At 36.9% G+C, this 24,868-nt stretch overlaps 1 protein-coding gene across 6 annotated transcripts in view; it reads left to right on the top strand.

The window, feature by feature from the left end:
- SPPL2A (signal peptide peptidase like 2A) overlaps positions 1-23,580 on the top strand; it is a 28,538-nt gene extending 4,958 nt beyond the window's left edge. Inside the window, exons 3-18 of one of the 6 annotated variants that reach the window (XM_042803740.1) lie at positions 869-1,051; positions 1,863-1,952; positions 5,233-5,366; positions 7,501-7,652; positions 9,087-9,183; positions 10,517-10,618; positions 11,323-11,404; positions 11,703-11,777; positions 12,476-12,532; positions 12,690-12,743; positions 13,176-13,275; positions 14,115-14,192; positions 14,524-14,684; positions 16,861-16,894; positions 20,721-20,798; positions 21,977-23,580. In XM_042803740.1, the coding sequence (XP_042659674.1) occupies positions 869-1,051; positions 1,863-1,952; positions 5,233-5,366; positions 7,501-7,652; positions 9,087-9,183; positions 10,517-10,618; positions 11,323-11,404; positions 11,703-11,777; positions 12,476-12,532; positions 12,690-12,743; positions 13,176-13,275; positions 14,115-14,192; positions 14,524-14,684; positions 16,861-16,894; positions 20,721-20,752 (1,431 nt within the window). In that variant the 3' untranslated portion in view covers positions 20,753-20,798; positions 21,977-23,580. Of the gene's footprint in view, positions 1-868; positions 1,052-1,862; positions 1,953-5,232; positions 5,367-7,500; positions 7,653-9,086; positions 9,184-10,516; positions 10,619-11,322; positions 11,405-11,702; positions 11,778-12,475; positions 12,533-12,689; positions 12,744-13,175; positions 13,276-14,114; positions 14,193-14,523; positions 14,685-16,860; positions 16,895-20,720; positions 21,045-21,976 lie in introns of those variants that run through there. The other 5 variants (XM_042803738.1, XM_042803739.1, XM_042803742.1 and 2 more) reach the window with 5 other exon arrangements.
- The last annotated feature ends 1,288 nt before the right edge of the window (positions 23,581-24,868 follow it).

Genomic DNA, 24,868 nt, shown 5'->3' with positions numbered 1-24,868 from the left:
TTGCAAAAATGTTGTAAACTTGTGAAACAGATTTATTAGTTCATCGGTTTGATCTTCTCTTTAATTGTCTTGAAAACATGTGGTGGAATGTATCATGCCATATTTCCTGAGGATGTTTCTTTGAGCCAAATTAGAGCTTAAGGCAGAAACGAATTTTCTTTAACTTGTTGTATAAACAGGAAATACTTTGTGTTTGGAAGTGATCAAGGCTGTCTTCTGTCCACTCCCTTCTGTCATTCATTAGCATTTTAACTCAATGTAAAACAGAGTTAAAATCATTTCTCTGCCCCAAACATCTTTGCTGTGCTGCTTTTGCCACTGGGATGTCTTGACTAACTGAAGAAAACTGACAATAATTTTAAAATAATTGTCAGTATGAAATTGAACATTAAAAGAATGGTAGCTTTTTTTAAAAATTATTTTGTAATAAGTAATATGTTATCAGGCTCACTGTTTTTGAACAGGTATTATACTTCAGAACTCTAGTTATGCTGTATCCATCAGTGCGCTTTTGGATTTTGAAGCCTGGAAATACCACAGACTGTACACTGGATTCCCCAGCACTACAAGCAGTGATTTTCCTATATAACCAGTTTCTTACATTTAAATCACAGCAACAGCTGCTGTGAAATTGCATTTAAAAACAGACATATATTTCAGCTATATGCTGCTCAAACGTCCCTCAGTATTTCAGGCTGCAGAAACTGCTTCTCTGATTTTATATTCCTGAATTAATAATTCCTTTCTGTTACACCTCTTTCTGGCAGACTTCAAATTAGGGATTGTAGTAATGTAGTCTTCTAGATTAGTTTGCAGTATCAAATTTCCTACTTTTATCACATTCCTTTTCTCCCTTGTCTCTCTTCAGACTTTCAGGACTCTGGAAAACCTGACTTCTACGGTACTCTGCAGTTCTTCTGAAGTTCCTTCTGGCTTAATGAAGGACAAAGCAGTTGTAGTAATGAGAGGAAACTGCACTTTTTTGGAGAAAGCAAGGATTGCACAAAGTTTGGGTGCTAAAATGCTGCTGATTGCCAGTAAACCTAGGCTGGTAAGTCACAACATACAATTTTCTTCTGTAATGAAATAGTGTCTTATGTATTTTGTCCAATGCATTGTTGTGAGGTTAGAGGACCCTGGCAATGTGTGGGATTCCAGCCTGAGTCATTAACCTTCCCCACAGAACGCTGTGCTGGGACGACTGCTGTTCCTGAGACCGAGAGGGTCATCCCAAGTTAGCTCTATGCCACACTGTGCTATATTATCTGAAAGAATCTACAGCTGAATTGTATTTTTAATATATTCCTTGCATCTTTAATCATGTTTTCGGATGCAAATGCTTGTCTCTTTCATTCTCCAATTTTAGTGTTCTCTGAACTGCCTGTAATCTTAGGTGATACTGTTTTAGGCACGTATGACAAAAATAAGCTAGGAAGATGTAATCCAAAATTGGAAATAATAAAAAGGCATTTTGAGGTATCTTTACAGATACATCTGTAGCTTTTTTGTTCTCTATTACAGCTGCAACATGTGTGTACAAATACTTGCAATTTATGAACTTATGTGATTATCATGAAAAGTTAATCTTGTTTTAAAAGCTTAGAGAATAAAAACAGAGTTTTGATTATTCCTTGTAATACTGTAAAAGCACAAGAACTTTGTGAATTCAGACATGTTGGTAGTGTCTGTTCTGTTTTAAGTATACATGTCTTCATTAACCTTTTCGAAAAGATGATGAAAGTGCCTTTTTTTTTTTTTTCTTTCTACAAATACACTGAAATTTAAAGGATAATGTGCTTTTAGGGATCTAACCTGCTTTGAAAATAGGCTCAGCATACTACTACTTCCACTTTCTCTTTTAGTCTGCTCTTTCAGATAACAAGACTGATTTTGAAGATGTGACTCTTCCCATTGCTCTTATAAGATATAATGACATAGTAGATATGCAGCAGGTAAGTAACATAACTTCTGCATGTTATGGTTTGTATAAACTCAGGTTTTTGAACAAATAAATAAAATAATTTCAGGTCAGATATGGATATCTACCTGATTTGAATGTGTGTAGATACTGCTTTCAGTTTCACAGAAGAGGATGGATATTAAGTTGTGGAAGTGCTAGTCTTTCTAATTCACGTTAATTTTTGAGAATTATTAATTAGAACACTAAGAATGGGAAACATGATACCTAACTGGAGGGAGAGTAATCTTAGAAGTCTTCCTGCTAAACAAGATAAGCAGCCTTCCAGTAAACTTGTATGTGGTGTAGATGCCTGACATACGTCAAGAGCTACAGCCTGAGAGGGCTGTTCCTCTAGCACAGAAGCTAGAACAGTTGAGCTTGTATCTACTGGTACGGTATCTTTCAAGTGAGCAATACCTTACCAGGTTGGATCTTGAAGAGGATGTGAGGGTTTTTTTGTCTTTGCCAGATGATGACCACTCTCTTTTTATAGCATGACAGCATCTCTTACAAGGTAGTTAGGCAGTATAGTTTGAGTTTCTGATGATGAGTTCATAGTGAGGTGCCAAGTGTATGTCATTAAAATGTGACAGTTGTGGTATCTCCTACACTTTATAAGCAGGGAAGTTTGTTTTGGGGGTATTTGGAGTTTGTTTTCCTTCACATGCAACATTAGGATACAGAAATTTGCAGAGGGTTTTAAAGAAAACAGTGTATTTTTGTCAGTGTTGCTTTTTTTGTTGTTATTTTGTTGTTGTTTTGTTTTTTATTTAGTGTTAAATAGCTTTGCTAGGCAGGAGTTACACTGCACATGTTTTTCTGTGAATAGCAGAGGCTAGCACTAACCTGTGTAGTCTTAGCTTCTTGGATTGAATCTGCAAACTCACTTCACCATTTCTGCTCTTAATCTTCAGAGCTGCCATAGGAGGTTGTCTTAGGTAAGTATCAAACTGAAACCACACCTAGATGTATAGGACTTTGTTTACTGTCTGTTCCCATTAAAGATTGGTTCTTGCCAGGCATTGACATGACCAAAGGTTTGTGATGACTGTCCTCAGTCTGCCATAGTCTTGATGAATACTGTTTTGGTCCTCTGTCTTCAGATTTGTTTCTCCAAGTAAGACTAAGTGTTGTTTGCTTAGTTGAGTGGTTTTAAGGTAAGCCTTATGAACAAGAAAAGGAGCTAGGGCAAGGTTAGATTCCTAATTTGTTCTGAATCTTCTCTGCACCATTTGGATTGCCGAGTGCTGCTTCGGGTGATGTCATGTAGTATCACTTCTGTATAGCTATAGTAATTTACCAAAGTAACTTTGCTAGTAAATTAGTGTGCCAGATGATGTCTCATACTGCTGTTGCATCAATTAATTGGGTTTTATCTTGTAATGTGACTGCCTTCATAAAAGTAGTAAGGAACACAGCCTAGACTACAAGTGATCCGTTCCTAGCTCTGATGGAGTTTTTGCTAGAGCCTTCTGTCATGTCACTGGCAGCTGTTTTGAATGGTATGTGCGGCTTAGAAGCTGTCAGCCATAGTACTCTTCGTAGTACAGCTGTATTTCTGTTTTAACTCTTTTCAAGGCTTCCACCTTTCTCCTGTAGCTAGTTTGTATAAGCATTCTTTCTGCTTTCTCTTAGAAGACTTCATCTATGTTAGCTTTCATCATTTGAATCAGATATGCTGTGAGGCTTGATAGCAACAGCAGAGTGTTACAAACCTTCCAGTAAGTGGACAGCTCTCTTGTAGAATTGTTAGCTGATGCCGTGTGTTTGATTCTAGTGTTCTCTGTGGTGAAAGTTGAGAATTTGTAAGTTTTTAGGGAAGAACAGAACAAAAGGAAACAGTCTAGATTCCAATGTGAATTATACTTAAGATTTATGAAACTTAAAGGAAAAACTGGATTAAGATATGTTGTAGTTAAATAAATAAAAAAAAAATGTATAAGTGTCTAGGTTTCTTGGGCATTTTTGGTGCTTTTTTTATGTTTGTTTGGTTTTTTTTTTTTTTTGGTTTTTTTTTTGTTTGTTTTTTTTTTTTTACATACAGGATGCTGTAATTTGAATAGGGTTTTTTTGCTTTTATCTAATGTTATGTTCCACTTCATACACCTGCAATATTTCACTAGGATTTAATTTTCTTCCTTGTTTTCTGAACTTCCATAGCTTCAGGCAAATGAATGATTCTGATTTCTTTAGCCTGCAGTAAGGTTGATATCTGTAATTAGATAACTTGGAAATGAATTGGCTTTCTTCACATATGGCCAATGTATTCCACTAGACTACTCAGCTTCCCATTCAGTCTCTCCATGCCAGTTTGATCTTCCTGTAGCCAAACCTGCCTGGCATGTTCATCTCTTCTGCTTTTATCCCACATGCAGGCTGTTAACAAATCTGTTTTTCTGCTGCATCTCTGAAGTCTATTTTCACTGTAGGATTGCTTTAGATTCCTTGGCTTACTTTGACTACAATAACAAACCTTTCTTCCCTACCACCTTCCATTTCCTGTCAAATTATCATCCTTTCTTTGTCTCTTAAGCCTCACCTTTCAGTCAAATGGTTTTACTTTCACGACTTTTGTACAATTCTGTACCAGTTATGTCTGCGTTCCCTTCCATATTCTTCAGTGTCCTTCACCTGATTGTTTTTTTTTACTTTGGTCTTAAATTTTTTAAGTACCATGAAATTGCTTTCTTTTCTTTTGAATTCATCTCAAGTCATGTTCGTGTAAAGCTATTATACTGTATAACTGTCACCTTGAGTTTTTACTGTGTCCTGTCTGCAGTATTGTGCCTGTATCTGAACTGTGAGTTTTGTGCCTTCAAGAGCTAGAGGTAGACCTCTGCTGATATCTCAGTGGACCTGTGAGTTTGTATTTCAAGTTGATTGACTCAGATATGCTTTCCTGCAGAGCAGATGTCTTTGATAATGCTTGGTGTATTTGGGAAATTAAAAGATTTGGGCTAGAGGCACAACTTCTCAGAAGTGTTGAAAGAATGCAAAGAAGTACCATTTTTTTCTTGTGGTATCCGTAAGTTTCCCCAGTAGTAGTTGTAGGTTTGTTTTCAAGCCTGACCGTCCTGAAAAGTAGTATGGAAAGCTTTGCTGCTTTACAATGATCAAGGCAAATGTATGGGCTGTCTTGTGCAGTAAGTTGAAAACTTGCTTACATCATTGTGTAGGTTAAGAGCAGGAAATCAAGATGTGCGTCTTGCTGGAAAATACGCAGTATAATTTCTTTGTTGTCTGTATGAACCAATGTGTATGTTATTTTTCAGACACTTGGAAGTGAAGTTAATGTGACTCTGTATTCACCACCTTTGCCACATTTTGATTACAGTATGGTTGTCATCTTCCTAATTGCTGTGTTTACAGTGGCACTCGGAGGCTACTGGAGCGGAGTAGCAGAACTGTAAGTTTGGTAAACGGAACTGCTTAAATTACATGGACTACCAAAACTGTCACTATGATCAGTGAGAAATTATGTTCTTTTAGGTTGGTAGTTAAAAAATTAGATCTAGGTGCAATTAGCTGCTTTGCCATGAAATGCTTGAGCACTGCAACCTTTGAAAAATCACTGTAGGTCTTTGAGGATCCTTGAATAGTAGATTGTAAAAGTCCCTGAAGGATAATGCAGCTCTTGGGAGGAAGAATGAGTTAACATTTTGGCAAATTACCTCATACTTTATAACTAGGGTACCCTGTACTCCAGTATCCATGATAGAAAGTAGATATTGTAACACCACCTTTAAAATCCAGTGATCCAAGAGGTACATACGTAGTGGTATGTAGTGTCTGCATTGACAGGGATCTGTACGACTGCTTCATCCCAGCTGGCTGTGCAGCACCCTCTGGGATGTCTCTGCTCAGTGTTCCTGTTACTAGGAGCACTGGTGGCTGCAGTTTGCTTGTGTCTGGATGGCTCCAGACAGTTAAAAGTTCAGCCAGGCTTACCTGCTTCAGCTTTGTGTGTTATATGGTGGACCAATAGAGCCAGGGGCAACAGCAGCCCTTGGAGCAGGCAGGGGCAAGGAGGCAGCAGCAGTCCCTGTGCATCGTAGGGAAGGGAGTGGAAGTGTAGAGTGTGGTGAATGCAGGGAAGCAAGGGGTAATAGGGGTTTCTGCACTGTACTTTGTTTAGTGAAGTGAGACACACTCAATGCACAGAACTGTTTTTATTCTGGGGTTAAGCTGGATTTAGCTGGCCTTTCAGAGCATGGTATTAATCTGCAGTATTTCTTGGATGTCTGCCTACACTGAATGGACCAGTGTGTGTTGTTACCTAGGGCATCCCATTCTCAGTGGTGTTCTAGTGCTTTGCTCTCCAGAACAACAGGGAGTGGATTGTATGTGATAACAACAGCTTCCTCTTTCCCACTAGTTATGCAAATCTAGTGACTTTGAAGAGATTAAAGAAGTAGGAGGGGGGGCGGGCCTGTGTGTTTCTTTTTTTAAAGGTTGAATCTGATGATGCTTCTTTTTTACCCTGCAGTGCTATAGGGTGTGGCTGCACTGAATGTTAAAATAACAAAATGTGATGCTCTCTCCCATATTGAAAAATACCTAGATGTAATTATATTAAACTTGTTAAAGTGCACTTTCATAAATCTAGGGTGAGCTTTTTTTTAAAAGCTGCTTATTCAAAGCATGTCCTCTGAGAAGGTGATTCATCTAACAAAGTGCCTTACTCCTGTGGGTTTTTCTCTTTTGAAGGTAGCTGTTTCAGTGCTGAATTCAGCATTTTGTAGGTAGGAGCTGGGATTCATCAGGAACATGCTATCTGATGGGCAAGTTGCACTAGCGTCTGTGCTAAAGAGTAGTAGGGCTATCTGCTCAAAGAACAAACACAACAATTTAAGTCTCCTTATTTTGCATGGTGAGGTATAAATATGGAGTATGTATGCGCAGAAATCTTACTCCCAGTGAAAATTTCCAATTACACCCCCTCTTTTTCACTTACTCTCTAATCTTGAGGTGTAAGGGTAAAAGAACTGGTACTTAGCTAGCTTCATTTTGCTAACATGAATGGGTTTTGCAGACACTTAATGTCTATAGTTGAGGTTTTAAAACAGTGTGTAATAGCCATGATTTTGATTTATCATAGACATATTTATCAGATTGACTATACTTAGCCCAAGAAATTTTGTAGTCAGAGGTGATACACTAATAGGCTTGAGTAAGTGCATCCTGGAAAAGTAGTTTAAGAGTTTTGATACTAGACTACTTTTCCTCACATGGATCAGGGTTTTGGCAGGGGTTACTCCTTGAAGTTGGCACTCACCACACCATTGGAAAGGAGGGCAGTTACTAATCTTTTCCTTGTGATCTGTGCTAGGTTAGAAGTGCATATCTCCACTAAAAAATTAAGAGAAATTCAAAACAATAAACATACCATTTTTCTGTATTTTTAAGTCTAATAATGGTAGGAAGGATTAGACTGAAACATGGTCAGTCTAAATGCTTTATAACCAACAATTGTGGTCATAGTAAAACGTTTTCAAAATTTCTCATCTAAGGTAAATACGTTTGTCGTTTTCTTAAAACAGTGAGAATTTGAAAGCAATAGCAAGTCCTGGGGAGAGAGAAACAAGACGGAAGAAGGAAGAAAATGTTACTTTCACCCCTGTAACAGTGATCTTGTTTGTTGTCATCTGTTGTGTCATGCTGGTCTTACTTTACTTTTTCTACAAATGGCTAGGTAAGAGACAATGGATAATCTCATCTGATTTATTTTTCTGCATGATCTTATTAGCTGATAAATCTGAAAAGCTACATTTCTAAACCAAAGGTGATGTATTTTAATTGTTCTCTCCATGTACGAGTTGAGGGTCGAGAAGATGTAGTTGCTACTTGAAAAAGAAAGAAGCTTTCTTCTACTCTTACAAAGGCTGCCTTGACAGTGCTTATTCTGAAGTAACATTGAGGAGAGGTGACTAGCAACTAGTAAAAGAAGTGTATGATGTATGTTGATGTTTGCAGGAGGATGGCAATGATAACTTAGTAGTGTTTAGAGTCAGAGTTTTTGTCAGGTATTGCTACATTGACATTGAATTTGTGGGTGCAGTGCCCTAATGAAAGTGCCAGGTGAAGTGACATTACGATAATGGCGTAAACTCACACATGCTAGCAATAGCTAAATTCTTGAATTATGAGATTCCACTAAAATAGGTTCCAAGCTGCTGGTTGTTTATTTTTGCAAATCTGAGCTCTATGATGGAGTTCTCTGTATCTCTTTTTGTAAGTATTCGGGCATTATTCATTCTGCATTGTTGCTTCAGAATTTGAGATTCCCTAAACAGCTGATCTCTTACTGACTTCAGAGGAACCTGTTGTGCAAAACTTCTTGTTTTACCTGGTGGGGTTTAACAGATCATAATGGTGCACAATCTTGGTTACAACTATAAAATCTACCTTTCTTGCCTGTTTTTTCCAGTAATCTCCTTATAGGTATCAGAATTGCTTTTTAGCCGGACCTTCACTACCAAAAAAACCCCAAACCAAACCCAAACTAGCAAACAACTTTATTGTTTGTCCACATTTCAGGGTGCTTACCATAGGTTAGAATACACAATATACTGTAAGTTGGAACATGAAATACAGTTTTTTCCTAACCAGGTGGTTCCTAACTGCATAGAAATTTTTGGTAGGGATGGAGTATTTAGTATCTTAAAATGCCAGCTAAATCATCAGTCAGATCTTGGGGATGATAAAATTTATATGCATAAGCAGACAATGTGATTAAAGGGAAAATTTGAAGTGAGGAGTATTATTAGAAACTGAGAAAGCTGGTAGTTGTAAAATAGCACTTTGGTTTTAGCCACTACCAAATAAAAGTATGTGAAAGCAGTAACATAGGACATATTTCTTCTTAAAGAAAAAGGAGGAAAATTTAAAAAAAAAAAAAAAAAAATTTCACAAGTCATGTCTTTGCTTCATGAGAACTCTTGTCATGGGAGAGATACTCAGAATTCACCACTTTCTGTAATCAGTTCACTGTAGTCTCCAATGACTATATTGAACAGTGCTATAACTGTTAACAGTTTCTATCAAATGTACATTGTTGTGTTTGATTCCTATTTGCTATTTTCTTGTATTTTGTCACTGATTTCCATCTTCCATTCTTTTTATTTAGTGTATGTTATAATATCAGTCTTCTGCTTGGCATCTGCAATGAGTCTATACAACTGTCTTGGGGCATTAATAGGAGAAATACCATGTGGGCAGTGCAGGTATTGTACACTTTTTCAGTTATTAATAAATGTAAGGTTTCTTTTGGCTATTTTGTGGTTGCCACTCAAGGTAATGTGAAAATACAAGAACAGTTTGACAAACTGTTTTCTGTATGGTTTAATGTGTGGGATAGTTAAAAAATAAAATTACAAGCTCCTTTAATAGATATTAAAGGTATCTGTAGCATAATCAACAATTAAAATAGTGTTGTGGGAGATTTGCTGCATTACTTTTGATTATAGCAGTGCTTTCAAATAAACTTAAAAGGCTCTGCTTGGCCATCTGAGCTCAGTTTTACAAAATTCTGATTGCCTGTAGGGTGTGTTCACTTTGTTCATCAAGGAGCACTGTAGGGTGGGATCATACACATTTGATTATGTTTTGAGCAAGTACTATGCTATAGGCAACCTTTGATAGACCAAGTTTTAACTTTTCCTTGCAAAGGCAACACATTTCTCATGTTCGCTGTGTTAGAAGTTAGTGGTTACAGTCCTAACTTGGGTAGTGTGTTATCAGTGTAGAGATAGCCTCTTCTTACTGCTGTGAGTTAAATATCCTGCAGGTATTAGTGAGTATAGGAAAGTCCCTGTTTTCCTCCCCTGTATTTTCACTTTTAAAAAAACCCTAACATTTAGTGCAACAAAGGGTTCTTTTCCTGAAAAGAACAATGCCTGTAAGCTTGGAAGCCTAAGAATACGTTTGCATGTTACTTAGTACAGGATATTAGTGCCAGTTGATCCAGTAGCCCATCAAAGGTAGAGGTCAGATGGAAAAGACAGCAGGTTTTGTGTAAGCTGCGGGACAGGCATTACTTCTGTCACTTAGTATCAGTTCAAGAACTGTCCCAGAAAATTGAGTAGGCAGTGGAAACAGATATTGGCTCACAATTTTGCAATACACAGTTATTCCATTTTTAATCTTGCATTATGTGTCCTAAAATTGATATTTTTTCTTTTCCCAACACCACCCCTTTCTGGAATTATGACATCACTGTCCCTTGCTGACATTGTTCTGTCAGTGTAATTGTTACATGACAGAAATGGCTTGAATAAATTCCTCTGCTTGCTGCCTTCCCTGGATGTGTGCTAAAATGAGGACTAGCCATTAAAGCCTAGCTTGGCTTAGTAGTTGTGGGTATGTTTTTAATGCAGCCCAGAGAACGACTGGTACTGCAGTTGCAAGAATAATGCCACCTGAGTCCAGATGGGACAAAAAGGCAAAGGAGAAGCTCTCGGGATGAGAACTCCTGGTCAGCTTAAGGACCCGTGATAGCACAGGCACGTGTTTTGGCTGTTGCAAGCTTGCTTTTAAAATTTAATTATTTTCTTTCAGGATCACATGTTGCAACAAAAGCATTGAAGTGAGGCTTATTTTTCTTGCTGTGTTCTGCATAGCAGCAGCTGTTGTCTGGGCAGTGTTTCGAAATGAAGATAGGTAAGTGATGCATTCTGACTTAAAAGAGTAATATGAATAATTGTCACTAATGAACTTCCCATCATATAACTAATCCCGGAGCATAGCATCCTTCTAAACTCCAGTGCTGATTTCAAGAAAGTCATGAAAGTATTTATGAAGCTTAACAAGCATGGGAATAATAGAGAACAAAGCTATACAAATGAACTGTGTGGTAATTTAAAGTTAGAAAAAATTATGAAGATGAGGAAGAACTACCTTGGTGGCTAATGATTGCCACAGAAGAAAAAAAATGTGCAAAAATAGCATAGGGACCATAGGACCTATGCTTCCTCTGGTCCAGTGGAAGCACAGGACCACAAATACACAAATATTATAGTATAATCCTAAGTAGCATCTTGAGCCAGATGTTAAGGAGGGCTTCCAGTCAAGCGAGCAGTCATACAAGTGAACACCAAGTCCCTGTTACGGCCCCTGTTCAGTTCATCTCCTCTGTAGTAACACTGATGAAGAACAGTTACATATTTATGTTAAGAGGCTAGTGTAACTGACCATCTTGTAAGTAGTATTTTTGTGATTTTGGTAGCAATACTTCCTAAAAACTAATTTCTTGCCTTCCAATTAATTTTGAAATCTTGCTATTTCCAGCAAAATCTAAAATCATTATTGCACTTAGATTCCAGCAGTAGTACGAATATTGTGTGAAAATGTGTTCTTATTTTTAGGTGGGCTTGGATTTTGCAAGATATTTTGGGAGTTGCTTTCTGCCTAAACTTTATTAAAACACTGAAAATGCCCAATTTTAAGGTACTGTAAGTTGCATACCTTAAGAAAGTATTCTAATGCCATGAATCTGTAAATTTAATGTCAGAAAATTGGGTTTCAACACTCAAGAAATATATATTAAATAAAAAATCTTTACCATTTTTAATAATTATTGGAAGTAATTAATCCTGTTCTAAATGCTATGCCAGAATAAAAACATGGGGGTGGGGGGTGTTCTTTTTTTTTAAAAAAAACATAGTGGTACGGTAATGGTACCAGAATCTAGCTATGCAGTCCTTGAAAACCTACAGTAATATTTTTTTTCTTTTTTTTTTGCCAGTCCTGTGTGATACTTCTAGGCCTTCTCCTTCTATACGATGTGTTTTTTGTCTTCATAACACCATATATCACAAAGGTATGCTGTGAATTTATCTTTAAAATAGAAACAATATTGTCTGATCATTGGGGCAGTATTTTTGTCAAACAGATTAGTGTTGTCAGTCTTTTTGATGCAGAAATGCTGACTTTCTTTCCTTTTTCCCCATTTAAGACAGCAGTGGCCTAAATTTTCATTTTGTATGGGCCATAGAGCATAATACTGTGTAGGTGCTATAAATTTTGTTAAATGACTTAAGTTTTCAGCAATCATGTGGCCAAGAGTAAGTTGTCCCCAGTTGTGTGACAGCATGATGATTACTGTGTTCCAGTTTTATTCCTTCTTTTGCTTTTAACACCCATATATTGGAACATACTCTAGTACTTTCTGCAGTGCTCATTTGCAGTTTAGTATGAGCTGTATGCAACTGTACCACATTTTATTTGGAAGCAGAAAGCTCATGGCAGAAAAAGCTGACATGTTTTTAGCTGAGCTTCCAGCTACATCTAGTGGATTTCCTGTTTGTTTTTCTCTAAATAGTTATTTTAGGCTGGACTGTGTGTTTTTAATGCAAAACAATTGTGTATAATACCGTATGATACAAGTGCATTCCTTTTGATACTCAGGATTTTTCCAATCCTGATTTGTGAGATGAGGTACAAGCAGTTTTTGTAAACGTAGTGTGAATGTTTTGGTATGTTAAAGCACTAACTTCTGAAAAATAACCTCCATTTCAGAATGGGGCAAGTATAATGGTTGAAGTTGCAGCTGGTCCTTTTGGAAACAGTGAAAAGGTACGAACAGTTGTTTTAATATGTGCAACATAGAAGTACTGACACTGCGTAGCTAATTCATAGTGTGCTTTTCGGCATAACTTTCTCACAAAATATAGCCAGCTTCTGCTATTTTCTTTTAAGTATTAAACACCTGTTGACTTGGGTTTGATCCTAGAATGATGGAAACTTGGTGGAAGTCCCTACTGAACGCTCAGCTCCCCATGAGAAAGTAAGGATTGTATTTCAGATACTGGATTTTTAAATGATTCCCTCTGAAAACACTATTCTTTTGGGGAAAACCTGACTGTCCAAATTTCTCTTCAGGGCCTGGATATCTTTGATCAATACTCTATAGTTAGGTTAATAATCCAGACTTGTTATTCCCATTGTATGGTTAAATGCTGTTTTAACTTTTTTTTTTGGTGTGTGTGTATCATTTGTAAATCTGAAATTCCAGCTTACCTGTTGCCTTAAGCTTTATCCACTCTGTATGTTGGTTTCTGGTTTGTACTTTAGGTTCTACCTATTTTGAAGTCCTACATTAAAAGTAAATTATTTATATTAAAACTGTTTATTAATTTAAGCAAACAAACAAAAAAATCCAAAACACCAGGATGCTTTAGATTAGATTTATGTGGACTTCTGAAATACTGTTTTACAGTTACCTGTGGTTATTAGAGTGCCTAGACTTGAATACTCTACAGCGACACTGTGTGACATGCCATTTTCATTGTTGGGTTTTGGAGACATTATTGTCCCAGGTGAGCAAATGTTTTTGGCAATTGTACCTTAGCCTTCAATATTTTGGGTTTGCTTCTTAACTGACTTATATCAGAGTTTATTCTACAAAGTAATTACTAAATCAAATGCATCACTTTGCCTTGATCTGTCAATGCAGAATACAACAAAAGCCACAATATAAGAAAGCTGAGTATGTTACAGAACACCTAAATAGTGAAGAGTTTTTTTCTTTTGTATTGCACTGTATTGTGTAAATACAAGTCCCACGGATAAATCCAGTTGTCAGTATTAATTAAATCTCATCGAAATATCACAGAAAGCAAGTATTCTGTGACTTCATAGTATTTTTTTATCCTAGACTATCTAATTGGAGATGAGGTAACGGAAAATGTATTATCAGGTTCTTCCATCTTTCTCAGAAGAGCTGAATTTTGCCAGAGTTGGAGTCTTGAGCAAATTAAGTCAGGCACAAAACACCATCCCGTGAACAGCATGCAGGCAAAATTGCTGATTGTTAAGAGCGAGCATTAAAATCATATTGAAGGAAAGTTTTAAAACTAGGCTGTTACTCTTCTGTATTAGAAAACTGAAAATAGTATAATTTAATTAGCTTGCTTAAAAAAACAAAAACTTTTAATACCGAGCTCACTTTGCTCATATTTCCTTTATGGTTTTGATTTTCAAGACTTACCATAGAATTTCTTAAACTGGTTCTTGGCTTTCCGGAAATAAATGAGAAGATAACATACAGTAATGGGAGGCCTTACTATAAATTCTTTCTATGCTGCTTTGATTTGGAGGACTGGGGAGAAAAAAATTAATGGCTAAATATTAATCTTTCTGGGTTTTTTTCTTCAAGGGCTTCTGGTTGCCTATTGTCGAAGATTCGATGTTCAAACAAGTTCATCTTCTGTATACTACATTTCCTGTACAGTAGGTAAATTGTGATACTTCAGCAATGTTAATCTTCATGATAGCTTTTTTTAAATGGCAGAACTAGATAGTTTTAGTCAGGTAAAGGTTCAGTGTTATCAAGAATTTCTTTATAATCTCTTTTTAATGTGCCTGCCTGTATTTAAGGTGAGTATTCTTTATAGTAGTCAGTTGCTTTGAGAAAGCTTGCAAATACAGAGCAACCTATTGTCCCTTTTCAATTATATTAACAGGGAAGATAAAACTTAAAAAAAAAAATACAGCTTGCTAAATAAATGGCTTAATTTAAAAATTCACCTGTTCTTGATTGTGTATGTATAAATATCTTTTTTTAGCTTACGCCGTTGGTATGGTGCTGACTTTCATTGTTTTGGCATTAATGAAGAGGGGACAACCTGCCCTTCTCTACCTTGTACCATGTACACTCATTACTAGCTCACTTATTGCTTGGAGACGCAAAGAGATGAAGAAGTTTTGGAAAGGAAGCAATTACCAGGTAGGCTGGATGCCTTGAGTATTTTGTTGTTAATTCCTTTGAGTATCTGTTTCTTTAGGCACTTGGTAATATACCACCCACAATCCAATTTTTGCCAGTCTTACTGTTATCTTATGGAACTAGTAAGGAAGAATAAATAGTCTTTACTCTTAGAAAATCTTAGTCTAGTAGTTGAAATGGCAGAACAAAGCTTAAAGGAGATTAAATAGCTGGTTTAGTACTCATGGAAAAAAGTAATTTGTTCTGTTTTATTTTCTTTGAAATTTTTTTTCATGTTTTAACATTCCTCAGCTATCATCTTGGTGTGGTATAACATGAGTCACTGAACTAAGTATGCAGATTCCAATCTGCACTAGCCCTGTATTAAGAGACAGTTAAAAAAAGTTGGTGATCCACTAGAATTTTAGAAACTTTCCATGCATCACTGGTGTCCCGCATCGTCAGGATTATATGGAGCATTTGCCAACACAATAGCTGAGTGATTATATAACTGTTTTCTCTCACAGCACACACTGTGTGCAAACTGCCTTAGGTATTCTGCATTTCCCCTTTGGTTATCTCTAGCACTGTGCAGGAACTGAAGGCCTTAAAATCCCACCAGCTGTCTGCCTCTGCCTGTTGTCATGTGCACATTCCCCCTGGTTTGACTTGCTGCAGTAACCAAATGTGCCAGTAGCCTTGTGACCTGGCATTTATCATAAAACAGACCAGTCTCGAGATTGCTCTAAGTTTTGTTTGAGACCTAAAGTCAAATATTGTTTGAATTCAGAAACTATTACCTGTATCTAGGCTGTGTTGAACTCAGCTCAGAGAACAGCTAGTCTGTTGCAGGGGGAGGTGGGTGATGTGGAGTTGATGGTGGAAAGGAGCACCTCCTGCTTTTTCGGTTTCTGGATTGCAAAGTTTAAGTGGATCAGCAGAAGTCAAGGTGGTGGTAATTCTTGTAAATGTAAACCTGCAGGCACGCAGCTCCTATGGTGTTACCAGCTAAATGTTACCTTTTGTTGATCTAACTAATATTCTACACCTGTGTCAGCTGGAGGTTGGCTAGGTATGAAATTACTTAGGAGATTTTCAGCTTTAACGAGATGCCCTGTCTTTTTGTCTATAAAGACAACTCTTCTCCTTTCGTAGGTCCAGTGAATATAAATGTTTCCCTGTAGGTCAGAATGAATTTGGCTTACCATGCATTTGTATATAAATTGGTGACTGCTATTCTAAAATAGGCAGTGTTGCATATATGAAGCCCAGTAACTCTGTGTCTGTTGAGTGGGAAAAGGCTTTGCAATTTATTTTCCTCACTTGAGTTCTGAGTAAGACTGGCCTAAGTAAATCTGGCAGCTCTCTTTAGCGACAAAAATTTCTTGCACTTCTCATAGCAAAACTCATACTTGGAAGAATTATGTTGCCATAGTAGTTATTTCATGTCCTTTCAACTGATTCCTTAAAGGATTAAAACTGCTCTGAACTTCATCTTGTTCTGAGGTCAGATGACTTCATTTCTGGCATGATTTAAGATGTTGATTTCCACCCCCATTCCAGTACCCTTGAGTTAGGCTAGTCTGTGATTGAACATCACCTCTGTGTAACTTTACTAGCTCCTATTTTTCTGTAACTTTCTGAAGAACTTTTTCTATATTGATTTTTTTCCAGAGAGTGTTACTTAAATTGCACTCTCAGAATGCTGCAGTGTTGATCATCCTCATATGTTGTCCTTCTCACATAAAGCTGTATTTTGAACTGTCCTTACTGAATTTACAAACACGAAGGAAAAAAACAAAAACAAAAACAAAAAACAACCAAAACAAAAAATCCCCACAGAACCCTGGCGTTGAAATCTCCAGCTTTCAGTGTTTGTTCTGAGGAAGAAAGATATAGAAAGGTGGCAGAAGACTGTTTTTTGCTACAGCAATGGTAATTTGGACTGGAGCAGAGCTGCCCCATTGACAAGGGTGACCAGACTTCAGTAGAGCTTTGCTTTGTCCTTATGGGAACAGAGAAACCTTGAAGACTTTGCAGAGCAAGACGCCCAAAGAATAGGGGTACAAGAGCATGTCTATCAGGTGACTAAACTTCATGAATGCTGCTGTTTGTTTATAATCCATTAGTTAGTGCTTTTGGGTTTTTTCTGATTTTTGTTGTATATGATTTTAATAATGGAATGAATTTTATTTAGGTATCGGACTCCTCCAGGACGCCTTTGCTACAAGGTGTGATTATGGCCTTCTTTTAATGCAACTTAATTAGCTTATGGTTTCTTTTTTCTTTTTTCTTTCTCTGCTTCCTCTTTTCATTCTTTTTTTCCATCTTTTTAATTTTTCTGAGTAATTCAATAGAAGAGGGTAGAAGTAAAGACAAGCTATAAATCTGTTTTTATGCCTAAGGTTTTGGGTTTTTTTTTTGTCTGTCTTTCTTTAAAGGAATACAGGAAAACTTAATATAAAGTACCAATGGAGCCATGATTCCTAAGGCTGAAGGCAGGCTTTGTATGCCCCTCTATAATCTCCCAAATCCCAAGGAGTATCTTCAAATGTTTAGAATTACTGTTAGTTCCTCTACTGTTACCTACATGGAAATCCTTCACCTAATTTTTCTGTGCCACTTCATTGACATGAAAACCTGCTTAGTGCTAAACAATTTTGTTGTCCTCTGTTTTAATGTTCAGCATTATAATTTGCCTTTAATAACCAAGTCTACAGTCCCTCTATCATTTTATTACTCAGCAGTATACTTTATCCCATACTGTCTGCAGTGCTTGCAGTGGGATAATAGGGAGCAAGTATTAGGACCAGCTTTTGTGGTCTCATTGCTGCACAGCTTCTAAACTGCAGAGAAGGTTTAACCTTACTAAGGCTATAGCTCATGACTGCCAACACTGATGGTATTTATTTTAGCTGTCCGCTGTCTCAAGCACAGCATGGAGAGAGCAGCACAAGCTTTCACATTTCAACTCCTTGAAGAATTTGAGCATTTAAATACAATATTGAATTATAGTCAGCAGTTGAGAGTTATAAATTTGTTTATAAAGTGTAGCTTGTCTGCCCTCTACACTGAAGACAATTTGAGATGGTGAAATCTGCCTGAATGTGTCTTAAATTCTGAACTAAAAAGTACTTTTCTCATTAGCTTATTTCTTCTAATAAGGAGTACTTTAACAATTTAAGTGTCATTAAAAAGCCTTAAGAATAAAGAAATTAGATATAAACCAAAGAAGATGTTAGGAAGTGGGAGGAGTTGAGTGCAAATGAAAATCAGATGGTCAGACTGTATTTTTATAACTTAAAATTCTTCTGTCCTGCTGCGTGCACTCCAGTTCTTGGATAGGATAGTTTTTCAGTTTCTACTTTATACATATGGGAAGTACTTAAGTCCCTAAGATAGCTCAGAGGTCCCATAATTCTTAGCTGTGAGCATTTCTGTTTCTCTATAATGATGCAGTCTTAAATTCTAGTTATGCTGTATGTGGCTTTTTTATGGCATAGTCTTGAGCTGTGATGACTTGATGCACAAAAAGACATTTTAACTATTCACTGAATCATGGGGATTTTGGGGGATAAATACTTGCAAGTTAATCATAGCTATAAGTTAAGAATGATGTGATGCAACATCATCAGAGTGAATCTTGCAGGCAAGTGTGTACATAGGTATTATGTACTCTTTTACAGACAGGAGTTTGTATTGCCATTTCTAGTTTGGCTTTGTGTGTGGGGGGGTTTTGGGGTTAATTTTTTTTTTTTTGATTTTTAATAGTTCACCATGTTAGGATATAGGTTAAATGTAAATGTGTTTTAGTTACAAAGCTATCTTGACACCTTCCCCCCCCCGCCTTAAAAACTGTTTGGTATTCAGATGTGGAAGAAAAGCTTATGAATCTCTTCTACTTTAAAAATGTTCATCAGCTCTCCACAGTGTACTGTCTGATTGCTTTGGCTCTTTCAAGGCTTGAAACAACAACTTTGTCTGGGATTTTAGCATGGTGCCTTCATCTTGATGCTGGTTGTTGTAAAGATTCCTGCATCTTCTGCTGGCACCTTGAGTATGGGGTTGTCCTGAGAGAACACACAACTGAGATACACTTGTGGAAAATGGTGCTTACTGCAATCTTACACTTTTAGAAAGGTATCTGTTGTCCCTGAACACAAGTTGTGGACTATCCCCCTTCTATATGGTGGAAAGATTAGAAGTGGGGTGGGCTGGCTTTTTTTTAGGGGGGAGGAGGAGGGTGAGGGCCAGGGACAACACATGACCTTGTAACATATAGAAAAACCTCAAACACTCTTTATGCTCTACAAGCCATTTTGGTTTTAAAGTTAACTTAACAATCTGATATATTAAACAGAGAGTTTAAGATTTAAATACAGGTGGTCTCCAGCATTTTGTGCTACTTACCTTGTCATAGGATTAAGAGAAGAATCTGGCTTTGGGATACACTGAATTGTTGCAAATAGTGTTAACTCTTTCTTCTGGAAGCATCTTGTCAATTTGATAGGGAAACATTTTACAAAAATGCTTACCTAAACTACCTTCTCTATGCCAGCTGTTAGATGATGCTCCCAAGGATGAAGGAAGATACATGGCATCACTTGGTGTAATGCGGTACCATGTGGGGAGGTTTTGTTGTTGATTTTTCCCAGAAACAAATACTTCAATCCTCATTCTGTAATTGTAGGGAGTGTTTTGCTTTCAGTGACTTTTGATGTGGGTTTTTGGTCAGAGTGCTGGAGGAAAGTTCTAGCTCTACTGAAGTGAACACAAGATTGTCATTAGCACAGGAGGTTGGTATTCACTGCTGCTCAGAGTGTGTGTGCTACTGCTGTAACTCAGTTCTTAGGTGTATTGACAAGAGTAGTGCCTGCCTTAATTCTGACACGTGAAGGGAGGGATGTGAAAGACCAGACCTTTTCTGGTTTTAGTCAGATTGATATTGTGGCTGCTAGGCTCCCCTAAGCCTTATCAATGTCCCAGTGATTTGTTTCTGTCTTGGAACTGTCATTTCGATTTACTGCTTGGCACGTTGATGAAGCTGGACTGGGAAACAGTTTATTTAAGCAAAACAGCTTTTAATAAGGTATGTTTGTATACCTTGCAATGAAACAGTTCTGTTGGCGTAAGAGACTGTATGGCACAGAGGTGGGTCATGGCTAGAGAAGAAGAGCAAAGTTAGTGGAACTACTCTCTTTGCCTTATATATAGAATTATACCACACTAAAGTGCATGTGACGCAAGTACCAGAGCCTGGCTTTGTCTTGCCAAGGATACTCCAGTAAGTGCTAGTAAGACATGAAAGCAATCATGTCCTCATCCCATGGGAGTCTGCCTAGATTAGAACCCATGCAATGAGCAGCTGTTTTACAAAAAACAAGGGAGCCTTTTACTACTAGGCAGGATATGCCACTATAGAAGACTGTCTGTAGGGCTTTCTACCTTTTGATGCTGAAAGCATTATGCCCTTGTCCTAATAATCCTGCTATGCTGGGCATGTGAGCTCCTTGACATATTTTATTGTTCAACTTTAGTTTAACCACTTCTGTATTTCTGTCTCTGGTTGCCAGCTATCAAAACTGTCCAATCCTTGGTCTCTTGTTAGTTATGCTTAATTCTGAAGCACTCAAATTGATGGGTCTCAGTTTGTCATGCTAACAAATGTATGTATTACCTCTATAATTTATTCAGTGCCTTGTCCCAGGGGAGAAACCAGACCCTTCGTTGCCCTCTAGCAATACAGCAGAGGATAGGGAAGCAGGTTGTAGAGGACAAGGATCCTTGGTTGGAGAATGCTTGTGTAGTGGAACGCATTAGCTAAGAGAGCTTTCATTATTTGGCTTGAATACTTTTCTGATCTGTAGAGGACTTCCTATCTGTATGCTGCTAAAATGCACTCTAACACATGTTTAATTATATTTCTCTTAGCTAACAAATACTTTGGACCAATTGGGGGAAAGCAGTATATCTTGATAAAAAGACACCTCTTTTTTTTTCCTTTTTTTTTTTTTTTTCTTTTTTTTTTTTTTCCTTTTTTTTCCTTTTTAAATTTAGATGATGGAACACCTGGATTATACAGGAAATGAAGAAAGCACAGCATCAGTCAGTGAACAGCCTGGAGGACAATAACATGTAGGATCCTGATTTAAAATAGTGTTCAAATTTTCTAGAAAGGAATTGCAGTAAATTTGGTGAACTTTTAGAATTGAGTATTTCCTACTCTGTGTAAAAGGGTTTTTTATCCCCACACCTATATTTTTATGGAAAATATTGTTAATAACAAACGTAATCAAAATAGACTTGCATTTTTATGGCCAAACCATAGCTAGTAAAACTGTGCCTTATTTTGACTTAAATAAAAGGATGTTTTCTATGCAATTTTCCAAATGTGTTTCTATACAGTATATTTTTATAGAAGTTGCTGGCCCATATCAGTGTGCATGAAATGTTTTCCTAATTTTGATTAAGACTAGTGACATTTCATTAAAAAAAAATTACAGTACCCTTCGTAGGATTTCTTTCCTGATTTTGAATGCAAAGATTGATAGTAATGTGACTATATCAACTAAAGAATTAAACTGTAGTTCCATTACTACAAGTAGTTGAATAAACAGTGTGTATGTTAGTCTGTGTACATTGTAAGCCATAAAGTAGATAACAGGGCAAATTTAGCTTGGGGTTGTGAGCTCTTCCCCACCGCCCTGTAGTATCACTGGTTTATGCCTTAATTGTAAAAATTGTTAAACTTGGATGCAAGTCTTTGGATTATATACCTTGCCAACCATTTCCAAAAAAAATAAAAGGAGGGGAGGTGCTTACACAGTGGTCCTAGAAACTTAGGTGCAGCTCCTGGAATAGTTGACAAACAAGATGGTTCGAAAGGCAAGATGGTTTTGGCTCAAGAAGTGCTATTTGGGGGCTGGGGTGAAATGTTAATGCCATCCTGGTTCTTCTCCTACTCATTGAGACTAGATATATATTTGTGGTCTTCATTTGGCGGTGGTGGATCAGTTCAAAGGGATGGAAAAAGACACAACAGATTTTTTTTTTTTTTTTTTTAGCTTTTGCATCTACACAGTACTTTTTTTTTTTTTAAAACTATTTTTGGAAATTGTTTGCAATTGATAGACAAAACAACAGGTTTGAATAGTGCTAGTAGTGCCTGTGTTAGTTAAGGCCAATGCATGTGTTTAACTTGTTTAATCTTAATTTGTTTTAGTTTTTAAAGACTTGGAAAAGGAGACATAGTTTAAATCATTAGTTTGCATTTAGAAGAGTTTGAGTTTGTTTGACACTTTTTCTTTTTTCAGGAAACTGCAAATTGAGGGGGATTAGGCATAGAAAATTTGTATAGCTGTAAAGCTAACACTTTACACCAAAGAAAATTGGAGAAGGCAACAACAGGAAACCACTGAGTTCACCTAGTGCTAATGTCAGGTAGTTGTTAAAACATTTTTCCTATTCTTTAAATGAATGTCATTCCCATAGCCAGTACAAGTTCAAGAACTCTGGAGAAAACAACCGAATAAGCACATGCTGGGCAAGGGCAATGCAGGCTTTGCTGCAGTGCCTCACAGAAGTGCCTCAGTGTTTGTCTGAAGGTCACCTCTAGACATTTCTATTAGTTTGGGGCATGTCGGCTCAGGAAAACTCACCCAGATTACATCTAGTTTAGCTAGATTTACTTTGGAAGTATGCTAATTAAGACAATTGTAAATCTATATTGGCAGTTAACAAAGGCTTACTGCAAATTCGCTGCTTTACGTAATTTATATCAAGTTTAAACTTTTGTTCGCAAGAGTCAGGAGCAGACAGACTTACAGCCTGAGTATCAGTTGTTGCCATTCACACAGATTGACTGTGGTGCCAGGTGATACGGGTAAGATAACCACCTTGTTTGCAACTTCCCTAAGAAAACAGAAATTACAAACAGTCCTCATGTTGGTAGTTGCCCCTCTTGACTTTCTTGACTTCAGCTTGAACTGACAGCCTCAGAATACAACCTTATGCACCATCTTCAGTTTTTGTTTGACTGGCACTTAATAATAAATTACAGCATACCTCAGAGTTCCAATAGCAGACTGAAAACTTGCCTTCTGATGTGTTGTCATGTTCTTTCACAAGCCCAGTATCTGCCAAAGTTAAATGATTATGGAGAAGTTTTTCTGAAAATTCCTGAAAGAGCTAAAGAAGTCATAGCTCATTCAAAGTCATGCACTACTCAGAACCCCCAGAAGCTTCACAGATCTATGTAATATGACTCCTTTTTCTCTTTGAAATTTTCTGCATGGAGGATTTATTAAATTGTCAAATGGTAATGGAGTTAGTGTAAATAAAGAAGACCTCTGGCAACATAATTGTATTCAGCAGCTGACTGTGAAAACTCTGTCTTGTTCTGTGCCTAAGTGTGCTCCATGCCTGATCATGCCTGAGGTTTCACGCACATGAGCTGAAGTTTAATGGGATGTAAACTAACTTTTTTCTTTCAAATGCTTAGGTGCTTTGTTTACAAAAATTAAGAATGGAGTTTAAAATTTTATATAAATAATAGGTTAGTATTGACTACTGAAATGAGGTTTTTTATAAGTTCAATAGAACTGATTGCAACACTTTTAGCAATTTTGAATGTTTTTAATATTAAATTTGGTTGGGCTAAACACTATGTTAAAAGCCTTTTTTGTCATACTTTAATATAAAAATCTTACTACCTTTTCATTGTATGTTTACTGACAACAGACCCTTCCTTACGACTCTTAAGTTATCACTTTAAGAATGTTATTAATAAATGTTACTTGGAAAAAAAATAGTTGAGTAATTGCTGTGTTCTGACTCATCTTCTCACTGTGAACATTCATGGCAAAGCAGTTAACACTTCATAATATCAAGTAAATTAAAAAATCATTATATACCTCCATAAATATGGAGTTGCAGTTTTTATCCATCCTGCCTGATGTATCATAGTTATGATTCTGTTTGTAAATACCTGTGTGGTGGTTTTGGTGACTTTTTCTTTTTTCTTTTTTTTTTTTTTTTTTTTTTGTAGGGGTTGGGGAGAGTTGAAATCTATGAATTGAGGTACATCAATTTTTTACTGGTTTAACTCCTGACAAACAGTGAGTTATAAATTTAACACTTGCAAACTTCTTGATGGTAACAAGCTTATTTGCATTCAGCATAGAAAGTAGTGCTGTAGAAATGTTGTTCAACTGAACGTACTTAGCCTTAGACATGAAGGGCAAGAAAAAGCCAAGCTTCAGTCTTGAAACCCAGGCTGGGTTGGAAATGTTGGTGGGGGAGAAAAATAAAACCCCTGAACCTGAATGCACTTGATACGTGACCCAGGAGACATCCCTGGAGCCCTGTGATAGTACATTTGTATTTAACATGGTTTTAAGTATTTTAAGCCTCTTCTGCTCATACATGGGAGGTTCCAGTAGCCTTGAGTCACAGTAATTGAGTACTTAACTGAGAGAAAACTCTCTGAAATGCTCTTTGAATTTACTTATTTTAAAAAGTAAGGAAGTTAGGAAGAACAGACCCAGCTGCAATCAGCGAGTTTGTTTTGCACTGTCCCCCCTGCATTGTGTTGTTAAGGCTGCTACATTTGCCACTTTACCAAAACTGCAGATCTCAGAGGCTTCAAAATTGCAAGCAGGAGAGACATTTTCTTCTATGGAAGAGGGTTACCATTATTAGTTAACATGTGTTTGCCTGTTTAGATCGATCCAGTCTTTACAACACAAGTCCATTTAGATGTTAGAAAAAGCTTTTCACTGTATGGTCAGAGACTGCAGCAGGTTACCCAGAGAGGTTCTGGAGTCTCCATCCTTGGAGATACTCAAGATACAAGTGGACACAAGTAGACAAGCTGTAGAGGACCATTCCAGCTCTACTGCTCTGATCATTAAGGCATTTTTCTCTTCATTTTCCAGCTTAAATATTCTGCTTTTTTTTTTCTTCATAGAAAAATTCAAATTTTATCACCACAACGTGGGTTTGATTTTCACTCGGAATAATTTACTTCTACTAAGCTTTTAGATTTAAGCATATTTAAAAATTCTCTTCCAATTGGTAATGCTTTCAAAAGCTAAAGCAGTTTTATTTTCAAGTAGCCTATAAAGCACACTTTACTGTGTGAATGATTTATCTTTCTGATTTTTGAGAAAAGAAGGAGGAGAGCAACTCAGATTGTTATCCCTTTT

Source organism: Tyto alba, unplaced genomic scaffold (genome assembly GCF_018691265.1).
Source record: "Tyto alba isolate M040663 unplaced genomic scaffold, T.alba_DEE_v4.0 Super-Scaffold_41, whole genome shotgun sequence".
In the NCBI taxonomy this organism is placed as follows: Eukaryota; Metazoa; Chordata; class Aves; order Strigiformes; family Tytonidae; genus Tyto; species Tyto alba.
This window is presented reverse-complemented; position numbering and strand designations above follow the sequence as displayed.